This window comes from Lithobates pipiens, unplaced genomic scaffold (assembly GCF_037356315.1).
Source record: "Lithobates pipiens isolate NorthernLeopardFrog02 unplaced genomic scaffold, aLitPip1_a1.2 Scaffold_19, whole genome shotgun sequence".
Taxonomy (NCBI): Eukaryota; Metazoa; Chordata; class Amphibia; order Anura; family Ranidae; genus Lithobates; species Lithobates pipiens.
Genome location: NW_027507764.1, coordinates 509110114 through 509134844, shown reverse-complemented (window position 1 = coordinate 509134844; position 24731 = coordinate 509110114). Strand labels below are relative to the sequence as shown.

At 42.5% G+C, this 24731-nt stretch overlaps 1 protein-coding gene across 1 annotated transcript in view; it reads left to right on the top strand.

Annotated features, from left to right (window-relative positions):
- Positions 1 to 24731, top strand: part of NCALD (neurocalcin delta) — a 147667-nt gene that overhangs the window by 100932 nt on the left and 22004 nt on the right. Inside the window, exon 2 of the mRNA XM_077493124.1 lies at positions 18675 to 19071. Within this exon, the coding sequence (XP_077349250.1) occupies positions 18694 to 19071 (378 nt within the window). The 5' untranslated portion in view covers positions 18675 to 18693. The remainder of the gene's footprint in view (positions 1 to 18674; positions 19072 to 24731) is intronic.

Here is a 24731-nt window from a genome sequence, read left to right as displayed (position 1 = left end):
CAGGCATGAATACCCAGAAACCAGACTTGCATTACAGGCATTTGTCCCTGGGCACATACTGCCATAAATGTTAGGACTACTCGGTGCACTGTACTGCAGCAGCAGCTTTCAGACTTACAGGTAGCCAGCAGTGGGGCTGGGCCATCTGTACATTCTGCCTATATGAATATGCCTGGATCTCATACACAAGGGCTAAATACCTAATCTGCATGAGGTTTACTTCCTCTTTCATTCCTTGCAAAGGCAAAGCATAATGGACTACTATGCATCGCATAGTAGCCCATTATGTTTCACTTACCTGACACAGGAGCCAGTGAAGTCACTGCTGTCCCCTGTAGTCCGGCGCATCCATCTTCTTGGTGGGGTCTCGCAGCTCCGCCGCTGTCATTCAGCGAAGCCACGATGACGTCACTCCCACGCATTTGCACAGGAGCCGACACGCGCGGCAGCTCCGTTATTGAGAAAGCCGCGCTCAGTGCGCCTGCATGCGCCGTAGACAGCGGTGCCTGTCTTCGGGCAAATATCTCCTAAACCGTATAGGTTTAGGAGATATTTCTTGGACCTACAGGTAAGCCTTAATCTAGGCTTACCTGTAGGTCAAAGTGGTTTATAAGGGTTTACACCTGTAGGTGCTGGAAATATATCCTAAACCTCCACGGTTTACGAGATATTTACAATAAAGCTGTGCCGATGTCTACGGTGCATGCGCACTTTAGAAAGGGCAGATCGTGCCATTTCTAAAGGGGGTCGGGCCATGACTGGTGGCTCCCGCGCATGTGTGGGAGTGACGTCATGCGGCTCCGACCAGTCACAAAGTCAGATTTCGCGGCCCCGGAAGGAAGAGGGGTGAAGATGGACGCTCGCTACTAGTGGGGACAGCGGTGACATCGCAGGATTGGGTTTCAGGTAAGTGACACATAATGGGCTATGGACTATGTCAGTCATGGTGAACCTTGGCACCCCAGATGTTTTGGAACTACATTTCCCATGATGCTCAGCTACACTGCAGAGTGGATGAGCATCATGGGAAATGTAGTCCCAAAACATCTGGGGTGCCAAGGTTCACCATCACTGGACTATGTGATGCATAGTAGCCCATTATTCTTTTTCTTTGCAGGGAAATAAAGAGGAAATAAAAACCATCTAAATTTAAAAATCCACATTTTTGCATTTTGCATTTACAATTTACAAAGCATTTACAGGTTTAACCAATCACTTCTAGTGAATGCATTCTTAAAGGTCTTTGCGACTGGGGGAGCAGAAGGGGTGTGTACTGCCTATGTATTTTGTAGTGAAATGTGTCTCTTGTCATAGAAAGATTGGAAGTATGGCATCATATATTGCCTTGGGTTTAAGAAATGGGATTGAGGTTATGTTCTGCGTCCAATTCGTATGGTAGTTGTGCTTTTCGGATCTCTCCTTTTAAGTATTTTTGAAGCCAAATTTTTGCCTCGATTCAGCCCTGAAGTGGAGCCAAAGATGCACAAGACACCTGTGCAAGCCACTCCACAGCCACCCCAGAATGTGGGAACCGGCTCCATAGAATGTCGGTCACAATCTCCTATCATGCAAATTGGATGTGGAGAAATCCACATCCAATTCCTATTAGTGTAAACCCAGCCTAAGACCGCGCCCATTGAAATAAATGTGTTTTGACTTGTCATGCAACTTTGTGTCTCAATCTCATGATAAGTGTGAACTGGTGCTTATGAAGGGCCCTTGGAGCGATGGAAAGGTGCCTGGCAGTCAGGGGGATCCTGCATGGTTCTAGAACCGGGGCCCGGAAGGTTCTAGTTACCCCTCCTGTCAGTATCTACAGATGGTGCCACCTAAAACCAGATCCCCAGCTTTCTTCATGGTAGGAACAGTTTTGCTGGCGATTTTCTTCTCACTTCCTACTCTGTCTTCGGGGACAGGAAGTGAAGGAAAATCTCTTCAACAGAACAGAGAAAAAAAACATTGACAGATTCAGACTCTTCATTACTCTTTTTAAAATAAATTTTTTAAACAATAGGTAACATTTTCAGCATTTAATCATTTTTGTTTTAACGAATAGGTGCTGGAAAAGCCACCCTACACATTGTAGACCAAGGAGGTCATAGTTTGGTCTCTAGAAGAAGTCCAGCTCATTAGTCCAGCTGTTCTGCATGGCGGCTGATGATTACATTTTATATGTGGAGCGCTACATACTATCTTTCTGCCGTCTTCTTTAGAAGATTTGCAGCGAATGATTCATCTACTTGCATATTTATACAACCAAATATTTAACACAGCACAAATCAGAAGATCCTTTCCATGCAGGCAGCACACATGAGCCTAAATATGCCAAAATATAGCCTTACTGCTTCTCCAACCTTCTATATAAATCCAGTATACCACTTACTGCCCATTCTCTGTATACCTTAGGTGTTTGGCTTCACATAAAAACATATATCATGTAAAAAATGGCCCACACACTAAACATATTTGATAATTATTATTAATATAATCTTACTATTACTTTTAGTATTTTGGAATAGATTATTTCCACCAGAGCCACTGTCATTGTTTTTGCTGGAGTCATCCGAAAATCCATTGTCTTTAGTAGAGGTTGTGTACATCCGTAAATTAGATTAGGGTGTACTGGAAAAAAATGCATGCTGCATTTGGGTTCCTTGACCTGAAATTTGTGATTTAAGTAAGTTCAAACGGGTTCTGCAACGTGATGCAACATTAATTATTTCATAGACTTTGGTGGGAAATAGTCCTTGGTGAGCTGTGGATTACATCAAAGAGATAGAGATAAATGTTCTCTTCAGTAAAGTAGGAAGGAGGCTTTTGGCTACCTTGGATCACCTGTCTGTGTGAAGCTCTACTCATGTACACTATATTACCAAACGTATTGGGACGTATTGGGACGCCTGCCTTTCTAGGCACATGAACTTTAATGGCCTCCCAGTCTTCATCCGTAGGGTTGAATATTGAGTTGGCCCACCCTTTACAGATATAACAGCTTCAACTCTTCTGGGAAGGCTGTCCACAAGGTTTAGGAGTGTGTCTATGGGAATGTTTGACCATTCTTCCAGAAGAGCATTTGTAAGATCAGGCACTGATGATGGAAGAGAAGGCCTAGCTCCCAGTCTCTGCTTTAATTCACCCCAAAGGTGAAGCCAGTCAAGTTCCTCCACCCCAAATTCGCTCATCCACACTATATTGCCAAAAATATTCGGCTACCCTTCCAAATCATTTGGTGGAGGGGGGATTATGGTGTGGGGGTTGTTTTTCGGGGGCTAGGCTTGGCCCCTTAGTTCCAGTGAAGGGAACTCTTAAGATATCAGCATACCACGACATTTTGGACAATTTCATGCTTCGAACTTTGTGGGAACAGTTTGGGGATGGCCCCTTCCTCCTGTTGCATCATAACTGTGCACCAATCACAAAGCAAGGTCCATAAAGACATAGATGAGCGTGTTTGGGATGGAGGTACACGACTGGCTTGCACAGAGTCCTGACCTCAACATGATTAGAACACCTTTGGGATGAATTAGAGAGGAGACTGTGAGCCAGGCCTTTTAATCCACATCAGTGCCTGACCTCACAAATATGCTTCTGGGAGAATGGTCAAACATTTCCATAGACACACTCCTAAACCTTGTGGACGCCTTCCCAGGAGAGTTGGAGCTGTTATAGCTGCAAAGGGTGGGCCAACTCAATATTAAACCCTTCTGACAATATAGTGGTATATGGCAGCACTGTTTTAAAAATGTTCTATTTTTTGCATACTCCATACAATGTACTCCTTCCTTTTAAAAATAGCACCTGGAAAACATGAGTTTGTATAAGCGATTATACAAACTGTATTCATTTCATTTTCATTTTTAATTTTATTTATAGCTGTACTAAATTGCCATTTATTTCTGCCTGGAATTCGGCTTTAATTTCGAGATCTCAGTGAGGACTTTAGTTGCTGATTAACTCACAAAACACGCATTTTGGACACCAGTGTAATGTAACGGAGCTGCCTGCCAAAATCTGCTTTTATTTTCAGCTTTCTCAGCAAAGCAAATAGTGATAGTCTGGGTAGGAATGCCAGCAATCCCGCTGTCAGCTGAACACCAGTGTGATGCCAGGCTATCGCTCTGTATTTATATACTGAAAGATAATATTAGGTTATAACATTGCCTTAAAGTAGAACGCCAGACAGGCCACCCGAGCGCATAGCAGAAATGTAAATATGTGATCTGTTCAACTTGTCTAAGCGTTTGTAATTCTGTTCAGTCAATTTTGGAATTCACATACCTCTGTCACACTGCACGGCTCCCTGCTGGCAGAACAATAGCACCGCAGAAAGGATTCCCCCATCAACGCTTACTGTGCTGATGTGGGAATCAAGCAATTCATTGAGGGGAAGCAAGCAAAAAAAAATAAAAAATCAAATCATCTATAGCTTGCCTAAGTTTCTAAAAAGAAACACATAGTGGCATTGTATACACTGTCTTCTCACATTTCTATGGTCAGGACCGAAAAGCACATCAAAATATTCACTCAAATTGAAATGTTCCATGTGAATATTTTATATGTAGGCAGAAGGTGAAGGATTTAGCAAATTTTCACATATTTATTTTTTGTGCTTGCTTGAGAAAAAATAAAGTTTACTGAGCTCAATAGCTCAAGTTTAACTTTACAAAACTGAATGAGCAAGTGACTCATCCATGTCACTTCTCTATCATCTGAACAGTATATGTTCTACTGACCAAACCTTACACTAAGTAACCCTGTGATCCTAACATTGAATTTCATTGTAACCTCAATCTTGACTTTAAGCATACCTGTAACACTAAGCCTCCCTGTAACTAAAACACTAAATATTCCTTTAACTGTAACTTTTTAACTCTTATGGTCCCTGTAACTCTAACCCAATTAGTAAACCTAAACTAACCCTCCTGTAATCCTTATCCTAACCCTGCCTATAATCCTGTAATGCTGGACCAATAATTGGTGAAAGCTCCAACTAAAGCAGGCTTCTTTCTCCCACATGCCTACATTCTTATCAGCCTGTCGCTATGATGGGCTGCCTCTCTGGCCAATAAGAATGTGCGGGGGGGGGGGGAGTTCCTCACACAAGTAGTGTGCTGAATCTTAAGCCAAATTTGTCAGGGCCCTGCAACTGAAAGCTTCTGCCGATGGGCATTTTATATGAGTTATTCCATATATTCCAAGCTTTAAATATCTCATGGAGCACTGTTGAATTCATCATCCGTAAATGGGAAGTTTATGGCACAACTGCAAACCTACCAAGACATGGCCGTCCACCTAAACTGACAGGCCGGGCAAGGAGAGCATTAATCAGAGAAGCAGCCAAGAGGCCCCATGGTAACTCTGGAGGAGCTGCAGAGATCCACAGCTCAGGTGGGAGAATCTGTCCACAGGACAACTATTAGTTGTGCTCTCCACAAATCTGGCCATTATGGAAGAGTGGCAAGAAGAAAGCCATTGTTGAATGAAAGCCATAAGAAGTCCCATTTGCAGTTTGCGAGAAGCCATGTGGAGGACACGGCAAACGTGGAAAAAGGTGCTCTGGTCAGATGAGACCAAAAGTGAACTTTTTGGCCTAAAAGCAAAACGCTATATGAGGCAGAAAACTACCATTACACATCACCCTGAACACACCATCCCCACTGTTAAACGTGGTGGCAGCTTCAAGTTGTGGGGATGCTTTTTTTCAGCAGGGAAATGGAAGCTGGTCAGAGTTGATGGGAAGATGGATGGAGCCAAATACAGGGCAATCTTAGAGGAAAACCTGTTATGCCGCGTACACACAACCGGACTTTCCGTCAGGCTAGGTCCGACAGGATTAATCCGTCGGACAATCCGATCATGTGTGGGCTAGTCCGATCGTTTAAAAAAAAAAAAAAAAATCAGACGGACCTAGAAATAGAACATGTTTCAAATCTATCCGACGGACTCAAATCTGACGGACTAAAAATCAGGAAAACCGTTCGTCTGTGTGCTAGTCCGATGGACCAAATACAACGCAAGGGCAGCTACTGGCTATTGAACTTTCTTGTTTAGTCCCGTTTATGTCATCACGTTCAAAACAAATGGACTTTCGAACGTACTTAGTCCATTCGTGTGTGGCCAAATCCGTTCGTTCATAAAGTCCGTCGAGGAGACCGTCGGACCTAGTCTGCCGGAAAGTCCAGTCGTGTGTAAGCGATATTAGTCTGAAAATCTTGAGACGGGGTGGAGGTTCACCTTCCAGCAGGATAACGACACTAAACATACAGTCAGATCTACTATGGAATGGTTTAGATCAAAGCATATTCATGCGTTTGAAGGGACCAGTCAAAGTCCAGACCTAAATCCAATTGAGAATCTGTGGCAAGACTTGAAAATTTCTGTTCAGACGCTCTCTGTCCTATCTGACAGAGCTTGAGCTATTTTGCAAGGAAGAGTGGGCAAAAATATCACTCTCTAGATGTGCAAAACTGGTAGAGACATCCCCAAAAAGACTTGCAGCTGTAATTGCAGCGAAAGGTGGTTCTAAAAAGTATTGACTCAGGGGGCTGAATACAAATATATGCCACACTTTTCACATATTTATTTGTAAAAATTTTGAAAACCATTTATAATTTTCCTTCCACTTCACAATTATGTGCCACTTTGTGTTGGTCTATCACATAAAATCCCAATAAAATACATTTACCTTTTTGGTTGTAACATGAGACAATGTGGAAAATTTCAAGAGGTAAGAATAATTTTTTAAAGCACTGTATGTAGCTTTAAAGGGGTTTGGGCAATGTAGCTTTGATAAATTTGAAGGATAAAAGAGTGATGGTGTTGTGCCCAATCATGCTACCAATATGTATTTCCATGGGTATTTGAATAAAGGATTTGACGACAAGCCTTCTGTATATAATAGACGTGAAGTGGCCAAGTGCCAAGTATTGGGTCCATATGCTGCCTTGTAATGAGTTAATTCTGAAGTTCTGAAGAATATGAAGGTTGGAAGGGAGATAGAAATATTTTATAATAAAGTAGTACTAAAAGTTGAGACTTTTTTTTTATGAATATGATCATTTTAAATAAAATGCACAATGCTGGTAAAAGTTTATTTTAAATGTAATTGTAATGCCTTCTTTTACCTCCAGACTATCACCCTCCACTTTCTCTGGGTTCAGATGCTGATCTTCTCTGCACAGTTTTTAAAGTGATTTTTTTTTAAAACAACAAACATGTTATACTTACCTGCTCTGTGTAATGGAGCCCTGATTCTCCTCTTCCGGGGTCCACCTCCTGCCTTCAGAGTGCCCCAATAGCAAGCTGCAAATTATAGTATAGAGTGCCCCTATAGCAAGGTAAAAAAAAACTTCTGCCTTTAGAACCACTCATGTCCTGCCCAGGACTACATGTCCCATGAGGCATTGCTCCTGGCACATTCACAAGTTCTTAGGCACTTACTGACATGTATGGATGGTGTACGGAGCTGTATGTGTGCTGCACTATATTTCCTGTTATGTAAACAAATAATGTATTCTGTATGCATGCCAACTAATTGGCTGGCCGATTAATCGATTATGAAAATAGTTGACAACTATTTTGATAATCAAATTAGTTGTCAATTCGTTGATTAGTTGTTTCAGCCTATGGCTCCATGCACACTGGAGCTCATAAACTGCAGTTTAATGGAGTTTGGGCGTTTTTTTTTTTTTAAAAGCCCATAAACTCCACTCTATGTTAGCCTATGTGTCCATGCACACATGGAAGTTTTTTAGCTTTAATGAGCAGTGGAGTTCATGGGCTTTTTTCTGAACGCCAGAAATTCGCATTCAAAGTGCAGTTTTTCACCGCCAAAAAACGACAAACGCCGATAAACGCTCATAAACACGCGTTAATTAGTGTTCGACATTCTATTTTTTCAATGCATTGTGGGAGTTTGAAATGCACTGTGGGATTTTTGGAGTGTCCTCTGTGTATTTTTATTGAAAACGCCCATAAACGCTAACGCTAATAAACGCTAGTACAAAACGCTGTTAAAAGCATGTTTTTCAACCAGCGTTTTCTGCCAGCAATCTGGCGCCCAGAAAAAAGCTTTTTTGAGCTTCAGTGTGCATGGAGCCTTATTATGAACTTTTGAAAAGGAGGGTACATGCTTTGTTGAGTAACTTCAAGTACATCTAAGCCCTTGCTTGAATGCTCACCTCTCCTCCCCAGGCATCCCCTGCACTGAATACTAACCTTCTTCTTCTGAAAGATACCTGTACCAAAGTCCTGGTGTCTGAATCTCTCGCTTCAGTAACGCTGGCCTAATATTTAAAATAGCATGCAGATTCTTGGATAAGACAAGCACACATCAAATAACAAAGATCTGTGCTCCAAGAACACCATCATTAAGTACAATGTAATACCAGGTTTTACCAGTAAGGGGTGCTGCAGAAAAAAACAAGATCTATAGCTTCTGGTTCTAGGAAAGCCTGGGAACCACTGGAAGGTGTGCGCTGCCCATCTTACTAAACAGAGGCAGCACTAGCAAGTGGAGGTTTTCCTGTTTAAGTAATATCGATGTTGGCTTTTAATAAGAAGCTAGATATTATTAGCATGTGCTCACTCACAGATCAACGAAATGTGGCTTCCCAACGTCAAAACTTGCCTCCTCCTTCCTGGCACTTCCCACACTTGAGAAATGTGTCATAATAAAAATAAGATTCTCCTCTCTTCTCCATCTGTCACACCTCCCATTATTACTCCGCTTGTTACAGCAATGATGACAAAGTACACTACAGCTTTGTTTGACAGCCTGGTTTACATCTGGATTTAAACATTTCTCCTTATAAAGGGATAGATCAGTCTTTGTTTAGTCGGCTCTTGTTGTTGTTTTTCTTTTACCATTAGCTAAGTAATATTTACTGGTATGTCAATTGCTTAATGTCATTTGTTTGTGGAATGCAGTATTCCCTGTAACCACTTCCAAGGAAGACTTTGATGTAAACAAAATGCATGAATTCTTTTTACTGCCTATTTTACAAGATCATCTTCATGCTTTCCAGACAGAAAAGACGGCTTGCCTTGCAGTACATCTCTAGGATCGCAGTGTTGGAAAAGTTACTTTATATTAATTATGTTAGCTGTGATGTAAAGGCTTTGTTTACACTTGCCACCCCTCTGAAAAGTGTTCCGCGGTGGGCAGTTAACGGGCAGGGGGGAGCAATATGTCGTCTAAACCAGGGGTCTCAAACCGATGGCCCTCCAGCCGTTGCCAAACTACAAGTCCCATCATGCCTCTGCCTGTGGGAGTCATGCTTGTAATGGTCAGCCTTGCAATGCCTCTTGGGACTTGTAGTTTTGCAACAGCTGGAGGGCCGCAAGTTTGAGACCCCTGGTTTAAACTATGAGTAGCCCACAACACCCCTTGTATTGCATGTGGTTGTAGTAAGATGTGGTTCAGCCCCATTCACTTGAATGAGTCTTTTTCGGTGAAGGTACTGCCTGCTGAAGGTGACAGGGGGTATTAGGCCCCTTTCACACATGCAGACTGTATGTCCGTATTTCATCCATCCATTTGCAGATGAAATACGGACATACATGCATTCCTATGGGATAGCGGGTGTCTGCGGATGAACACCCGATATGGTCCGTCTCCACAATGGTCCGATTCTGCAGACGGAGGAAAATCCTATTTTTCTATCCGTCTGCAGAGCGGATCGGATGAACACGGACAGATGGTCCGTGTTCATCCGATCCCCCATAGAGGAGAGCGGAGATCTGACAGGAGCTGTCCCTGCACAGTGTGCAGGGACCACCAAAAGGAAGCTCTATTTATGGGGAAAAAAGGACGTCAATTTTGTTTGGGAGCCACGTCGCACGACCATGCAATTGTCAGTTAAAGCGACACAGTGCCAAATTGCAAAAAGTGCTCTAGTCAGGAAGGGGGTAAATTCTTCAGAGGCTGAAGTGGTTAAAGTGATTGTAGAGTCTTGTATTGTTTTTTTATTATTATAAATAACAAACATTATACTTGCCTCCTCAGTTACAGTGGTTTTGCACAGAGCAGCCCAAATCCACCTCTTCTTGGGTCCCTCTTCGCTGCTCCTGGCAAGCAGCTTGCTATAAGGTCACCTGAGCCGAGCTGCAGCTCCATGTGTCCATTCTGACATGGAGCTTCAGTTCAGCCCCACCCCAATCTTTCCTGATTGGCTAATTGACAGCCACGGAAGCCAATGGAGCCGCTACTGTGCCAATCGAGAAGAGAGTCCTGGACGGCCGACGGACTCGTGGACATCGCTGGATAGAGATGGGGCTCAGGTAAGTATTACGGGGGCTGCTACACACAGAAGGGTTTTATCTTAATGCATAGAATACATTAGGATAATAAAAACTGCTTTTTCAACTCCTTTAAGCCCTTGTACACACGGTCGGACATTCCGACAACAAAATCCGTCGGATTTTGTCCGAAACTTGGGTTACATACACACGGTCGGACAAAGTTGTCGGAAAGTCTGATCGTACGTAACGTGATGACGTTATTTCGTTAGGACGGGACTACGTTCAGGCTAGTAGCCAATAGCTTTGGTCTAGGAATTTGATCTGAGCATGTGTGGCACTTTGTCCGATCGGAATTCTCTACACACAATCGGACAAAGTCTGATCGGATCATGTTGTTGGAAAGTTTTATAGCCCAGCTCTAAAACTTTGTCTGTCGGATATTCCGAGGGAAACAGTCCAATGGAGCCCACACACAGTCGGATTATCCGACAACGCAGTCCGATCGGACATTTTCCGTCGGAATGTCTGATCGTGTATACAAGGGCTTAGAGTTCCTGCAAAGAACGGGAGAAACTGCCAAAAATAGGTGTGCCAAGCTTGTAGCATCATAAACGACATGAGGCTGTAATTGGTGCCAAATGTGCTTCAGCAAAGTATTGAGCAAGGGGTGTGAATACTTATGTACATTTTATTTTTAATACATTTGCAAAGATTTCAAACAAAATTCTTTCACATTGTCATTATTGGGAATTGTTAGAATTTTGAGGAAAATAATGAATTTACTCCATTTTGGAATAAGGCTGAAACATAACAAAATGTGGAAAAAGTTAAGCGCTGTATCATGAATTGTAGACGTGGTCATTTTTAGTGGGGGTTCCCTGAGACTAGAAAGTTTTTTAAAGGGTTTCTCTGTGTTAAAAAAAATTGAGAACGGCTGTTCTAAACTGTGATCCAAACACTGCAATACATACCAAGTAATTGTCAAGCAAGAGTGACAGGAGATTGGCAGCAGGGGAAGTGAACAAGGCATGCTACTTATGCCCTGTGCACTTAGCTGAAGTTTTTTGGGCATACATAGTACGCCCAAAGTCCACTAACATTTAATAACAGGAAAAAAGAAAGGGAACAATGTATGGTGTTAATGTTCTTAGATTCCTTTTTCTGCAGTGCACAGAAGCCGATTGAGTCAGCCTTATAAGTGGAGCGTGCGGAGCATCTCCATTCACATATTCTCCATTTGTACTCGGTTCACCCGCTAACCTGGCAGAGTGCTGGAGTGAGAAATATGCAAATAGTTTCAAGGCTGATTAGGTCTTGAAGTGCAGTGAATGGGAGATAGAAGACACCTGCTGGGATGTTATCTGAGAAGCTTCGCAACAAATCAGATTGTCAGCATATGTTTCGAGAAGATTATTCCGGGGCTTAAAGAGAGCTTGTCATAAACCTTCACTGATGGCCATAAAACAGATAAACATAATGCTGGCTATGGATTGTCTGTACAGTAAATGATATTCCATACGTTATTGATTGCATGAGATAAAAAATAAATATTTATCTTTTACAGAAAAGGGAACAGAATTTTAAAGGCAAACTATCCACTTGCCGACTGCCCCATAGCAGATTTACTGCTACAGGGCGCCCATTCTCTGCAGAATCACGTATATATATATATATGTAATTCTGCACTTCTGCATAGGGGGCGCACTGCTTCTGCTGTTATTAGTCACAGCAGAAGCCGATCAGCAAATGCTGGCAAATGAATGTCGGCCGGCACCCGCCGATTGTACGAAAGAGAGGTTGGACAGAGCTCTGCATATGTAAACAAGGCAGAGCTCTGTCTTGTCAGCAGAGACGAGCTGGATTTTCTTTATCTGCAAAGCATGGCATAAAATCCATCACATCCCTTAGTGAAAGTAGAGGTGCACCGAATGCAAATTGGTGCCCGAAACTGAAAATGTAGGATGCACTTAGCCGAAAACCGAAAATGACAGCATTTAAAAAAAAAACATATATTGTCATATATAATTGTCTTATATTCAACTTTGAATTAATATCATACATTTTAAATGAATATGAATTTTTCAGCCATTATTGGCACCTTTTTTAGTGCAAGAAAAGTCTGTTGTACTTCCGTCGTGATGTTAGAAATCCTGCTTGCTACATTTTCGGTCAGCAAAAACGTCACCAAAACGCAGCTTCCCATTGAAATGCATTGAGAACGCATCAATAACGCACCCGTGCTATGTTTTTGATGTTGTTTTTGAATAACACAACCTAAGAAAAACACACCATAAACACAGTAAAAATTGTGGCAAACATTTTCGGCGTCATTATTGGCACCTTTTTCTCTTATTGGCAAAATGCCGATAACCCCATTTTTGGCCGATATGTTTCGGCCGCATATCTAAGTAAAAGCAGCACATAAAGTAAACAAAAACACCGGCTAGGCACACATTTAACCCTTTGATCACCTTAGCTGTTTAACCCCTTTCAAGCCAGTGTCATTAGTACAGTGACCGTACATATTTTTAGCACTGAATACTGTATTGGTGTCACTGGTTCCCACAATGTTTCAAAATTGTCAGATTGACCGCCACAACATCACAGTCCCTCTATAAGGCGCTGATTGCTACCATTACTAGTATAAAAACAAAAAAATTATAATAATAATTCCAGTATATATACCATCGTTTGTAGACGCTATAACTTTTGCGCAAATCAATCCAATATACACTTATTTGGTTTTTTATTTACAAAAAATATGTAGCTGAATGCGTATTGGTCTAAATTTTAGAAGAAATCTGATTTTATTTAAAAAAAAATGTAATTGGACTTTTTTAGCAGAAAGTAAAAAATATAGTTTTTTTTTGTTTTTTCTCAAAATTGACAGTCTTTTTTTTCTTATAGTGCAAAAAAATCTAAAACCCAGTGGTGATCAAATACCACCAAAAAGAAAGCTATATTTGTGGTAAAAAAAAAGGATTTCAATTGAATTTATGTACAGTGTTGCATGACCGTGCAATTATCAGGTAAAGTAACGCAGTGATGTATAGCAAAAAATGGCCTAGTCATGGGGGGAGTAAATCTTCCGGACGTCAAGTGGATAGTGTTTTTTTTTTTGGTCACTGCTATATTTTTTATTTGTGTGTGTGTGTTGTGATGGTGCTAAGCCCTGCCATTGGGTTGAAAGAGGTAAAGATCACACGGGATTCTCTAGGATACAATTTGAGGGGCTCCAGAATGTCGGTTCTAATTAGAGGAAGTTGTTTTTCCATCTTTCCCTGGGATTTTCTTGGGAGAGTGCATGTGATCAGCACAGGGCTAATCAGCACTGTCTAGGCAGAGGGTCAGGGGTCCTACATCTTTATAGGACAATCAGAGGAGAATGAAAACTCCTCCTACAAGCTTTAACCAGACACCGATAGAAGTCACAAGACTGCTATAGTCCACTGATGAGAAAGGGTATTTAGTAGTTTACATTTACTATATAATAATGGCATTTTTGTGTACTGTGGGAGACCAGATATAGTGAATGCAGGGTCCTGGGTTTAGAAACACTTTAACCGCTTAAGCCCCGGACAATTTGGCTGGCCAAAGACCAGACCAGTTTTTGCGATTCGGCACTGCGTCGCTTTAACTGACAATTGCGTGGTTGTGCGACGTGGCTCCCAAACAAAATTGATGTCCTTTTTTTCCACAAATAGAGCTTTCTTTTGGTGGTATTTGGTCATTTGATGCGTTTTTTATTTTTTGCGCTATAAACAAAAAAAGAGAGACAATTTTGAAAAAATGCATTTTTTACTTTTTGCTATAATAAATATCCCCCAAAAAATATATAGAAAAACATTTTTTTTCTTCAGTTTAGCCCGATATGTATTCTTCAACATATTTTTGTTAAAAAAAATCGCAATAAGCGTTTATTGATTGGTTTGCGCAAAAGTTATAGTGTCTACAAAATGGGGGATAGTTTTATGGCATTTTGATTAATAATTTTTTTTTTTTACTAGTAATGGCGACGATCAGCGATTTTTATCATGACTGCAACATTATGGCAGACACGTCGCACAATTTTGACACATTTTTGGGACCATTGGCATTAATACAGCGATCAGTGCAAATAAAATTGATTACTGTAAAAATGTCATTGGCAGTGAAGGGGTTAATGTGTGTCCTAGTACATGTTCTAACTGAAGGGGGGATGGGACTGTACAGGAAAACTAACAGATAGTTGTTCATACTCTGTATGGACAGACGATCTGTCGGTTCACTCCTAAGCCCTTGTATACACGGTCGGACATTCTGACAACCAAATCCGTTGGATTTTGTCCGACGGATTTTGTCCGAAACTGTTGCATACACACGGTCGGACAAAGTTTTCGGAAAATCCGATCGTTCGGAACGTGATGATGTTATTAGCCAATAGCTTTGGTCTAGGAATTTGATCTGAGCATGCGTGGCACTTTGTCTGATCGGAATTCTCTCCACACGATCGGACAAAGTCCGATCGGATCATGTTGTTTTATAGCCCTGCTCTAAAACTTTGTCGGTCGGATATTCCCGACGGAAACAGTCCGATGGAGCCTACACACGGTCGGATTATCCGACAACACGGTCCGATCGGACATTTTCCGTCGGAATGTCCGACCGTGTGTACAAGGGCTAAGAGAACACACACAGCTCCCGCTTCTCAGTTTGCCCCAAGCGATGGCGGGAGCCTGGCGGTGATCGAGACTCGCATCGTTTATGTTACCGAAGTAACATAACAGCGATTTGCGCGGCCGAGCCATGTTGCCACATTACAACTATGGCAGCTGGTCGGCTAGTAGTTAAGGACATTGCTTTTGATTTTTACGGTGATGATGGAAACCGCTGCGAGGGCAACCGCTGTGGTGGAACTTTTCCTTTTTCTTGAAATAAAGTGGACCAACAAGCCCTAAAACAGTATTTCTGGCTTGGCCTGAACTTGCTGGGAAGCATTACACTTAAGCATGAATGAAGTTCAGCTTTAAGTATACTGGATAACAAGATCATCTGATGCCTCTAAAGCTGGCTATACACTAGTAGAGTGTCAGGGCTGTTCCCCACAGGAAGTTTGCTTCTCCACTATATATCACTCCCCTTCAAAGCTGAAAGATGCCCACTTCCTGTGAGGCCAGGCAGTCATGGACACACCTCCAGGGAGGCATTTTTATCCCGGCCTGGGCTCACAATGCTGTTTACACATTATTCTAGATCCCCCACTGCCTGTGCTAGAAAAGAGGGGGATGTCATGGGACAATGCTGCACCAATGGATTTGCAGCCCCCCACACCCTGAACCAGAGGTGGCAGGTGCCTTGGGGGTGGACTTATATTTGGTGATTTAGGTGATTATAATCACATCAGTGATTATAACTGGCCTCACAAGGTAAAGGGAATAAAATGCCTAATAGAATGGGTTAGGGTGGGATTGCGGTGATGGGTAGTAAAAAAATATTTTAGCCTGGAATGGGGATTTAAAGCGATTGTAAACCGCTGGGTGGTACTTTTTTTTTCAGACCTGCGAGGTAAAGGCATAATGTGCTAGTATGCATCGCAATTAAGCAAATAAGCATTCCAGCAATGTGATCTCATTGCTGGAGGCCGCTTCTATCTTCACCCATCTTCCTTCCGGGTCTGTGGACTCTTGCTCTGTGACTGGCCGGAGTCACAATGATGTCATGATGATGTCAGTCCCGTGCATGCGCGGGGGAGCCATCATTTACAGCACAGAATTCTGAAGGAACAGCAAAGGTGGCCGTTCCTTCAGAGCGCATGCGCCAGTGACATAATCAGCTGTATATGTAGTAAATATCTCCTAAACAGTACACGTTTAGGAGATTTTTACAGTACCTATAGGTAAACCTTATTATAGGCCTACCTATATGTACAGGACTGAGGTTTACTTCCACTTTTAAGGCAAGTATAGTGTTGTGTTAATAGCGTAAACCCTGGTCCAGGTCAGTCTCCTGTTCCACCTCCATTGGCACACTAGCAGTTGCTGGCTCTGGTAGTTAGTCTTCTTAGTATGGAGAAAAGAATCTGGCTGGCCGAACATCAAATAAAATCACCTTTATTGAAACATCTTCCAGAAAAACACTCCATAATACAATCAACAAGGGAAAACTGCACACCAGTTAATGCGTTTCACGTTAACACCACTTCTTTATAGCTTGGATAAGTGCTATTGTTAGCTTGAAATGCATTGGCTGGAGCTTTTCTGGAGGATGTTACAATAAAGGTGAATTTATCGGATGTGCGGCCAACCAGATTCTTTTCTCTATACTATACTGTTGTGTTTTTTTTTTCCTTAAGGATTGGGGGGGTATCACTGTTGATAATCCTGGAGTTGGGATTTAGCCAATGTCTGTCATTATACACACAATATTCAGCTTTTAGCCAGGCTGTAGAGTTCATGGGTAGAGTTTTCCAGGTTGTAGGATAGGTCCTCTTAAAACCTTAACTGCTGTTACTCTTTATTACATTTTTTTCGCTTCCGATGTAACAGGTTTTGGAAATGACAAATTTCTCTGTAAGGTACTTGTTAATACAGCCAATCTGGGTGCTAAGAAAAATGAAATGTTTGGACAGAATATATTATATACTCAGCGTGGGAGAGGAAGTGACAATTTATGTAAAGAAATAGCGAGAGTGACAACCCTGAGAAATAATATTCGCTTATTTGTGCTTTTCTTTGATGTAATGCTTGTTTACACTATCGGAGCTTTATGTGATTTACCTTTTGAATATTAAATTTGCTAAATATGAGAAAATAAAATAATAGGCTGCAATGGATTTTCTCAGCCAGTTGCTGTTCCTTCCTTCCTTCCTTCCCTCCTCCTCCAGACAGTTGGAGCCCACAACCCTCCTCTCTTCCTACACCTACTAAGTAGTCCGAAGTGCTTGTTCAGAGGTCAGCCACCATCTATTGTCTGTAGACAAGTTTAAGTGTAACTCTAACCAAGACATGTTTTTGTTTTGGGTAGAGTTAGTTATGGGTTAGAACATCTTGTAGATTTTTATTTCTTTATGTGCCTCTGCTAGAGGGCTTCACCTCCACTATTTAGCCAAATGGAGAGAAAGTTCTGGAAATCCCAACATCTTATAGTTTTCACCAGAACAGGAATCAAGTGGGTGGGTGGCCTGTTGGCCCCCTCCTACCCGACATCCTTCTATTGGAAAATTGGCAACCTCACAACGCTGCATCCAGTCAGATGGCTTTAGTGGCTTAGGCCAGCCATTTACAGTGCAAACTGTTAATGGACAGGCAGATCCCACTGCCCATCCCCCTGCCGGGAGAAGAGAATGGCCTAGCAGGGGGGATTCCCGCATCAACAACACAGTAGTCTGTGTTGATGGGGGAATCAAGCAAATGTCTTTCCCGCAACATTTAGCCACTCAGCAAATAATCACTAAATCGACATGCATTAAGCTGCCCGAAGTTATGGTTGGATGTACGATTGGCGTCATTGCATCTGGCAGTCATTTATGTTTAGGTCCTTGAAGCAGGACAGGTAGGAAAAATACAGTGAAGTGGCAAGGCTTCCCAACCTGTCCAATCACTAATCTTCCCAATGCCCATTAGTGTCTGTGGGTGCCATATTGATGTCAGATTACAGGCATGAGTTTAAATGAAAAAGATATTAAAGTTATAGGAACTTATCAGGATGAAGTGAAAGTAAAGTCAGAACACCTGATGGCCTTCAGCCAGTGGTGTCTTTGGGTGTCCCTAGATATCAAATTATTGCCCAATGTCAAAAATGGTGAATGACTTCTAGGAGTGATACAATAGTTGCTGTTTGTTGATTAGTGACTTTGGGTTAGTGCTTATAATTACAGTACCATGAATTTCACTGATCGAGATAAAAAAAGTTTCAGGAACTTATCAGGACTAAGCCAAAGTGAAGTCAGAACTCCTTATCTGAATACTTATTTTTGGTCAGAAAGTCTTGAAGATATTGGATGAACCACACAACCAATCCTTTAAGAATTAGAGATCAGCAATGGTAGCCTGTATGTTTTATGAGTACGTTTACTTTACTTTAATACTTTTATAGAACTGAACCTACTTTTAGCCTTTAACGGCAACTAACAGCTGAAAAACTCCCACCTGTGTTATGGAATTGAGGAGAAGGGAACAGGTCTATAGTCCAGTTGAGCAGGTATTTTTCTATGCCTGCAGTGCTTTTAAAGAGATACACGTGGCAAAAAATGCATGTGTTGCTGAGTGATATATTTTTTGATTTTATTTTACCCAGAAATTTACTTTAAATGAACGTCTTACTAGCTCGTCCAGAGTAATTGCATGTCTTAAGGTATTTTATAAATGATATGTGTAAGTATATGCAGTATATTAAACACACACATAAACAATGAGAATTTAATTTACGTCTCCTTTTTTTCTTTACATCTTTAGTTGAAAGTCACACGCCATCATGGGGAAGCAGAACAGTAAGCTACGTCCTGAGGTCATGCAGGATTTACTAGAAAGCACGGACTTTACGGAGCATGAGATCCAGGAGTGGTACAAAGGCTTCTTGAGAGACTGTCCCAGCGGGCATTTAACAATGGAGGAGTTTAAAAAAATTTATGGGAATTTTTTCCCTTACGGGGACGCTTCCAAGTTTGCAGAACATGTATTCCGCACTTTCGATGCTAATGGCGATGGGACAATTGACTTTAGAGAATTTATTATAGCACTGAGCGTTACATCCCGGGGGAAGCTGGAGCAGAAGCTGAAGTGGGCATTCAGTATGTATGACCTGGATGGCAATGGTTATATCAGCAAATCGGAGATGCTGGAAATAGTACAGGTAAGTGGCCTATTTAAGTATTTAAATAAAGTCATTTTGTTTTTTAATAGACCCAACCACAATTTTTTATTTTTTTTGTCAAAAGAGTAACCACTTTTTACCCAGATAACTTTGATTACTGGAGCTTTTTTTTCTTGTTGCTGTTTTTTGGTTATAGTGACAACACTTAACAAGCGAGTGGCTAACTGGGTGACCATAATTAAAGAAAATTTTTTTTGCCTCATGGTTTTGTGTTTATTTGCGAAGTGGCCAAAGTTACATCATAATCTTCTGGGATTTGGGAAGCCATTTGTGTAGGAAGTTGTTTGCTGTTTTAAAGAGGAAGTAAACCCTAATGAGTTTACTTTCTTTTTCATTCCCTGCAAAGGCAAAGCATAATGAACTACTATGCATCACATAGTTATGCATTATGTGTCACTTACCTGACACAGGAGCCAGCAAAGTCACCGCTGTCCCCTGTAGTCCGCCGCATCCATCTTCTCGGTGGGTCTCGCAGCTCCGCCGCTGTCATTCGGCGAAGCCGCGATGACGTCATTTACCGCACGGGAGCCGCCACGCGCGGCATTGCGCGGCATCTTCGTTATCGAGGATGCCACGCTCAGTTATGCGCCGTAGACAGCGGTGCCCGTCTTCGGGCAAATATCTCCTAAACCGTATAGGTTTGGGAGATATTTCTTGGACCTACAGGTAAGCCTTAATCTAGGCTTACCTGTAGGTCAAAGTGGTTTGTAAGGGTTCACAACCACTTTAAAAGATGACATATTATTTTCATTAATGTATAACTAAACCCTTGTTAGTAAATCTGAACTCCAGCCTTACAACGGCTGTATCTACTGCCCTTTGGGATATGGTCCCTCTGTAGACAGGTTCCTAACCAGAGGTATCGGCAACCAAATATGGGGGTAACAGACCAAATTTTTCTCATTTATTAAAATTAAAAATAAACTGCATACTCTACACCGCCAAACCTAAAATCAAAGTGAAGGAATTAAAGTAAATCTATACCCAATCTTAGCTATACCCAATTCATGAATGTGGTAATTGCTGTTACAATATTTTTATTAAAGCGGGAGTCCGCCGGGACTCCGCGTTTTTTTTTTTTTTTTAAAGCCAGCAGCTACAAATACTGCAGCTGCTGACTTTTAAAATAGTGACACTTACCTGTCCAGCGCGCCCGCGATGTCAGCACCCGAAGCCGATCTCTAGATCGTCTTGTCGGGTGCTCTCGCCGCCATCTTGGGTATGGGAATCAGGAAATGGAGCCTTTCGGCTTCATTTCCCGGTTCCCTACTGTGCATGCGCGAATCGCGCTGCGCAATAAGGGTGGTCCCCGCTGCCTCTGGGATCTGTGTGTTTCCCAGCAGGCAGCGGGGCACTTGCGGAAAGGGGCGGGCACTTGCAGAAAGGGGCGTAATCTACGCCCCTTTCCGCAGAGAGCTATCCCGGAAGTGTGTTGCAGAATACCTGTACTGTACAGGTATCTGCACCCCCCTCCCCCCTGAAAGGTGCCAATTGTGGGGGAGGGTTCCGATGAGCGGAGGTCCACTTTAGGGTGGACCTCCGCTTTAAGTTATATCGAGGGTTACAAAATCAGAATTCCCACGCAGGGGACATAAACAGTAAGCACGATATATAGCCACTAAAAAAAGCCTCAAACAGTACGTGCCTATAACTGTGTTATATTGAACTACAATGCTCTCCCAACTGGGGTCTGGGAAGGACACCAGGTGCCTGGGCCCTTCGGAGCAGGGGGTCCACTAAAAGGGGGGACAAATAAAACATAAACTAGGCAAAAGCATAAAAAAAGGGGGGGGTGAGGAGAAAAGAGGAAAGAGCCAAAGACTGGAGAGTTGAGACGGTCCCCCAGCCAGGAGACTGGAAGATTTTCAGTGGGAAGGCCCAAGCTGGTCAGGTGCAGGGTTTAAGAAATTTGGCATGGGAGTCGCGGAGGATACTAGTCATCTTCTCATTGATCATAGACTCGTCAAGATGCTCTTCACCTCTGCAAATGAGACAGCTGGCTTTTTCCAGGCCCTGGCAATCACACACTTGGCGGCAATAAATAAGTAGGTGACCAGTTGCTGTTGGTAGGAAAAAGGGCCCGGGATCGTACAATGGAGCTGTGCTAATTTAGCGTCCTTGTGGATAGGTATATGAAAAAAGGGTCCAAAGTAGAGGTCGACCGATATATCGGCCGATATTTGCCGTTTTTTAATTAATCGGCATCGGCCGATTGTGCTGATAAAAAGCCCATTTAGAACTACAGCGGGACTTTGAAATGACTTCTGTAATAGAAGTCAGTGTAAGTTGCCTGAGTCGTCATAGAAACGTCTTTCCTCCTCTCTGGGCAGGCTGCCAAGAAAAGAACAAAATGATACAATGTTTACACTTGAATGAATGAAGTCATCTCAGTGTGTAGAAGTTCTCAATTTAACCATTTAAAGACTAAGGGTCCTTTCACACGGGGCGGATCAGTTCTGATCCGCCCCGTGGATGTCCGTTTGCTCAGCGGGGATCACTCCGCCGATCCCCGCTGAGCAGGGAGATGACAGGTCTGTCTCCGCACACTGTGCAGGGACGGACCTGTCACAGCGCCGCTCTCCCCTATGGGAGATCGGATGACGACGGACCGCAGTGCCCGTCGTCATCCGATCCGATCCGCAGACGGATGGAAAAATAGCTTTTTCCTCCGTCACACTTTTTCGGATCGGAGCGGGTCGGATGTCAGCGGACATGTCACCGCTGACATCCGACGCTCCATAGAGCTCTATGGAGCACCCGTTCAGGTCCGCCTGAAAAACTGACAGGCGGGCCTGAACGGGACGTTAGTGTGAAAGGGGCCTAAATCTTTTCTGACACTTGTTGCTTACAAGTAAAAATCCTGTATTTTCTGCCAGAAAATCACTTAGACCCCCCAAAAATTATATATATTTTTTTAGCAGAGATCCTAGGGAATAAAATAGCGGTTGTTGCAATATTTTATGTCACACGGCATTTGCACAGAGGTCTTTCAAATGCATTTTTTTGGGGAAAAAAATACACTATTTAAAAAATAAAAATAAAATAAAAACAGTAAAGTTAGCCCGTTTTTTTTTTTTTTTGTCCAAAAGTTTTGACTACCTGTTTTTATTTAATACATAGGTTTTTTTTTTTTTATCTAAATCATACATACAAGTAAACTGATTGGAGGTTTGTTTTGTTTAATAAATGTTTAAATGTAAAAAAATTTCTGTATCACTTATGAAGACTGCTTTCACACTGGAGCGGGCAGGCGTTGATGGTAAAACGCAAGTTTTAGCGGCTCTTTACCATCATTTTAGCGGTGCTAATTGGCTGCTAGTGGGACACATATAACCCAGCTAGCGGCCAAGGAAGAGGTTAAATGCGCCCATGAAGCACTGCTTCCAAATCGCATTGCATGCGCTTCGGCAGTGGTGCCCATTCATATCAATGGGCAGGAGTGGTGGAGGAGCGGTATACACCACTCCAAACGTGCTGCTTGCAGGACTTTTTTTTTAAGATCCTGCCAGCGCATCGCCTCAGTGTGAAAGCACTCTGTCTTTCACACAGACTGCAGGGGAGCCATTTTGCAGGCACTTTACAGGCGCTATTTTTAGCCCAAAAGCGCCTGAAAAACGCCCCAGTGGGAAAGGTGTGTTAGATCAAGGGGGATTAAAAAAAAAATAATAATATATAAAAAAAGGAAAAAAATAAAGAAATAAAATAAAATCGGCCCAAAAAAATCGGCATCATATATCGGCTATCGGCCGCCATGATTTCTAAATATCGGCATCGGCCAGAGAAAAACCCATATCGGTCGACCTCTAGTCCAAAGACTCTCGACCAGAACCCCACCAGGCAGGGACAGAACCACCATGAATGTGGTACTTTGACCCAACCACAAACACAAGGTCAGAGAAGAGAGGCAGATTGGCTAAGTGCACTTTTTTATTTTTATCTTTCTTTAAAAAAAAGGAGCAATCCAATGTTGATGTAAAAGCCTATGCACTGCTACTTAATACACTAAACACCTTTTTTTCTTATCCCAAAACAAGAAACCTATATAAATCCAAAAACATGGTGCAGCTCTGATCAGTACTATAACTGATACACCACCCTTTTTAATTTACCATATAAACACAAAATCATACAAAAAGTCTGTTTCTTCACTTTAACACATCTAGTACACATACACTCTCTTGGACAAAATACATATTCATACATTTCTGCCTTCTTTTATTTCACCTCCATGCACCACCGCCACCAGTTGTGCTTTCACCTTCAGGATATGACCCACATACACATGCAAGGTCAAAAAAGCAGGCATCTCCTTTGAAACAAGTCCTCTGCCATCTGAGTAATGGCCCTTTAAACTCAGCTCCTCCTCCAAGCACCATCAAGAGATTGGATTGTTTCTGTTCCCTTAGGCCGCGTACACACGCGCGTACACACGCGCGGACTGTTCGCCCAACTTTGTCCGTCCAACAGTTTCGGCAAACAGTCCGCTCAAACTTAGCATGGACGGACATGGCCACACACGACGAACGAACAGTTTGCTGAAACCGTGCGCGATGACGTGAACGGCACGTACGACGGGACGAAAAATACGACGTCCTATACACTGCATTATAGCTTTCGGCGTGAAAATCCTTTCTGAGCATGCGCGCAACTTTGTTTGACGAACAAGCCTACACACGAGCGGACTGTTCGCTGAAACAAGGTTTCAGCGGACAGTTTTACGTAATTTCCGAAAAACCTTGTCCGTCAAACTGTCCGCTGAAACTGTCCGCTGAAAGCCCACACACGAGCGGACTGTCCGCCCAAACACTGTTCAGCGGACAAAGTTGGGCGAACAGTCCGCGCGTGTGTACGCGGCCTTAATGGTGTTGGGAGAAGGAGCTGGGTTTAGAGAGCCATTACTCACTGGAGGAAGGAACTTCATTTATAGGAGATGCACTTTTTTTTTACCTTGCATGTGCATGTGGGTCATATCCTGAAGAGGAGAGCACAACTGGTGGCGGTGGGGCACGGGGGGTGAAAGAAAAGAGGGCGGAAATATATTTGTTTCATGAATATGTAATTTGTCCAAGAGAGCGTATGAGAATACTATACTAGTTATAGTGAAGAAACATTGAGACTTTTTTGCACATGGGACTTTTTGTGTGTATTTGCATTTTATACGGTAAAATATTAAAGTGATTATTAAAGTCTTGCTTTCAATGGTTTTATACAGAGAAGCCCAGATCTTTCTCTTCTCGGGTCCCACGCCAGTACTCCTGGCCCCTCCCTCCTGCCGGGTGCTCCCACAGCAAGCAGCTTGCTCTGGGTGCACCCAAGCAGGCACACAAACAAATACAAATACTTGGGGGGCACACTCTAAAAAATTCATTAAATATGGTGCAGCCATAAGACCATACAAACAGAACAAAATATTACTGCGCACACATGCAAAAATGACATTTAACGCCTGCAAGTCTAATTAGAAATAAAAGGGCCTTGCAGAAGTTAAATGTCATTTTTGTATGTGTGCACTGTAATATTTTGCTCTCATTCACACACGCAGCTGTGGCTCAGCCACACCCCCTCAGTCTCCTGATTGGGTTACTAGCTAGCCATTGGTTCCCACTGCCAAAGGCCAATCAGAAGTGTGAGTCCCTAGA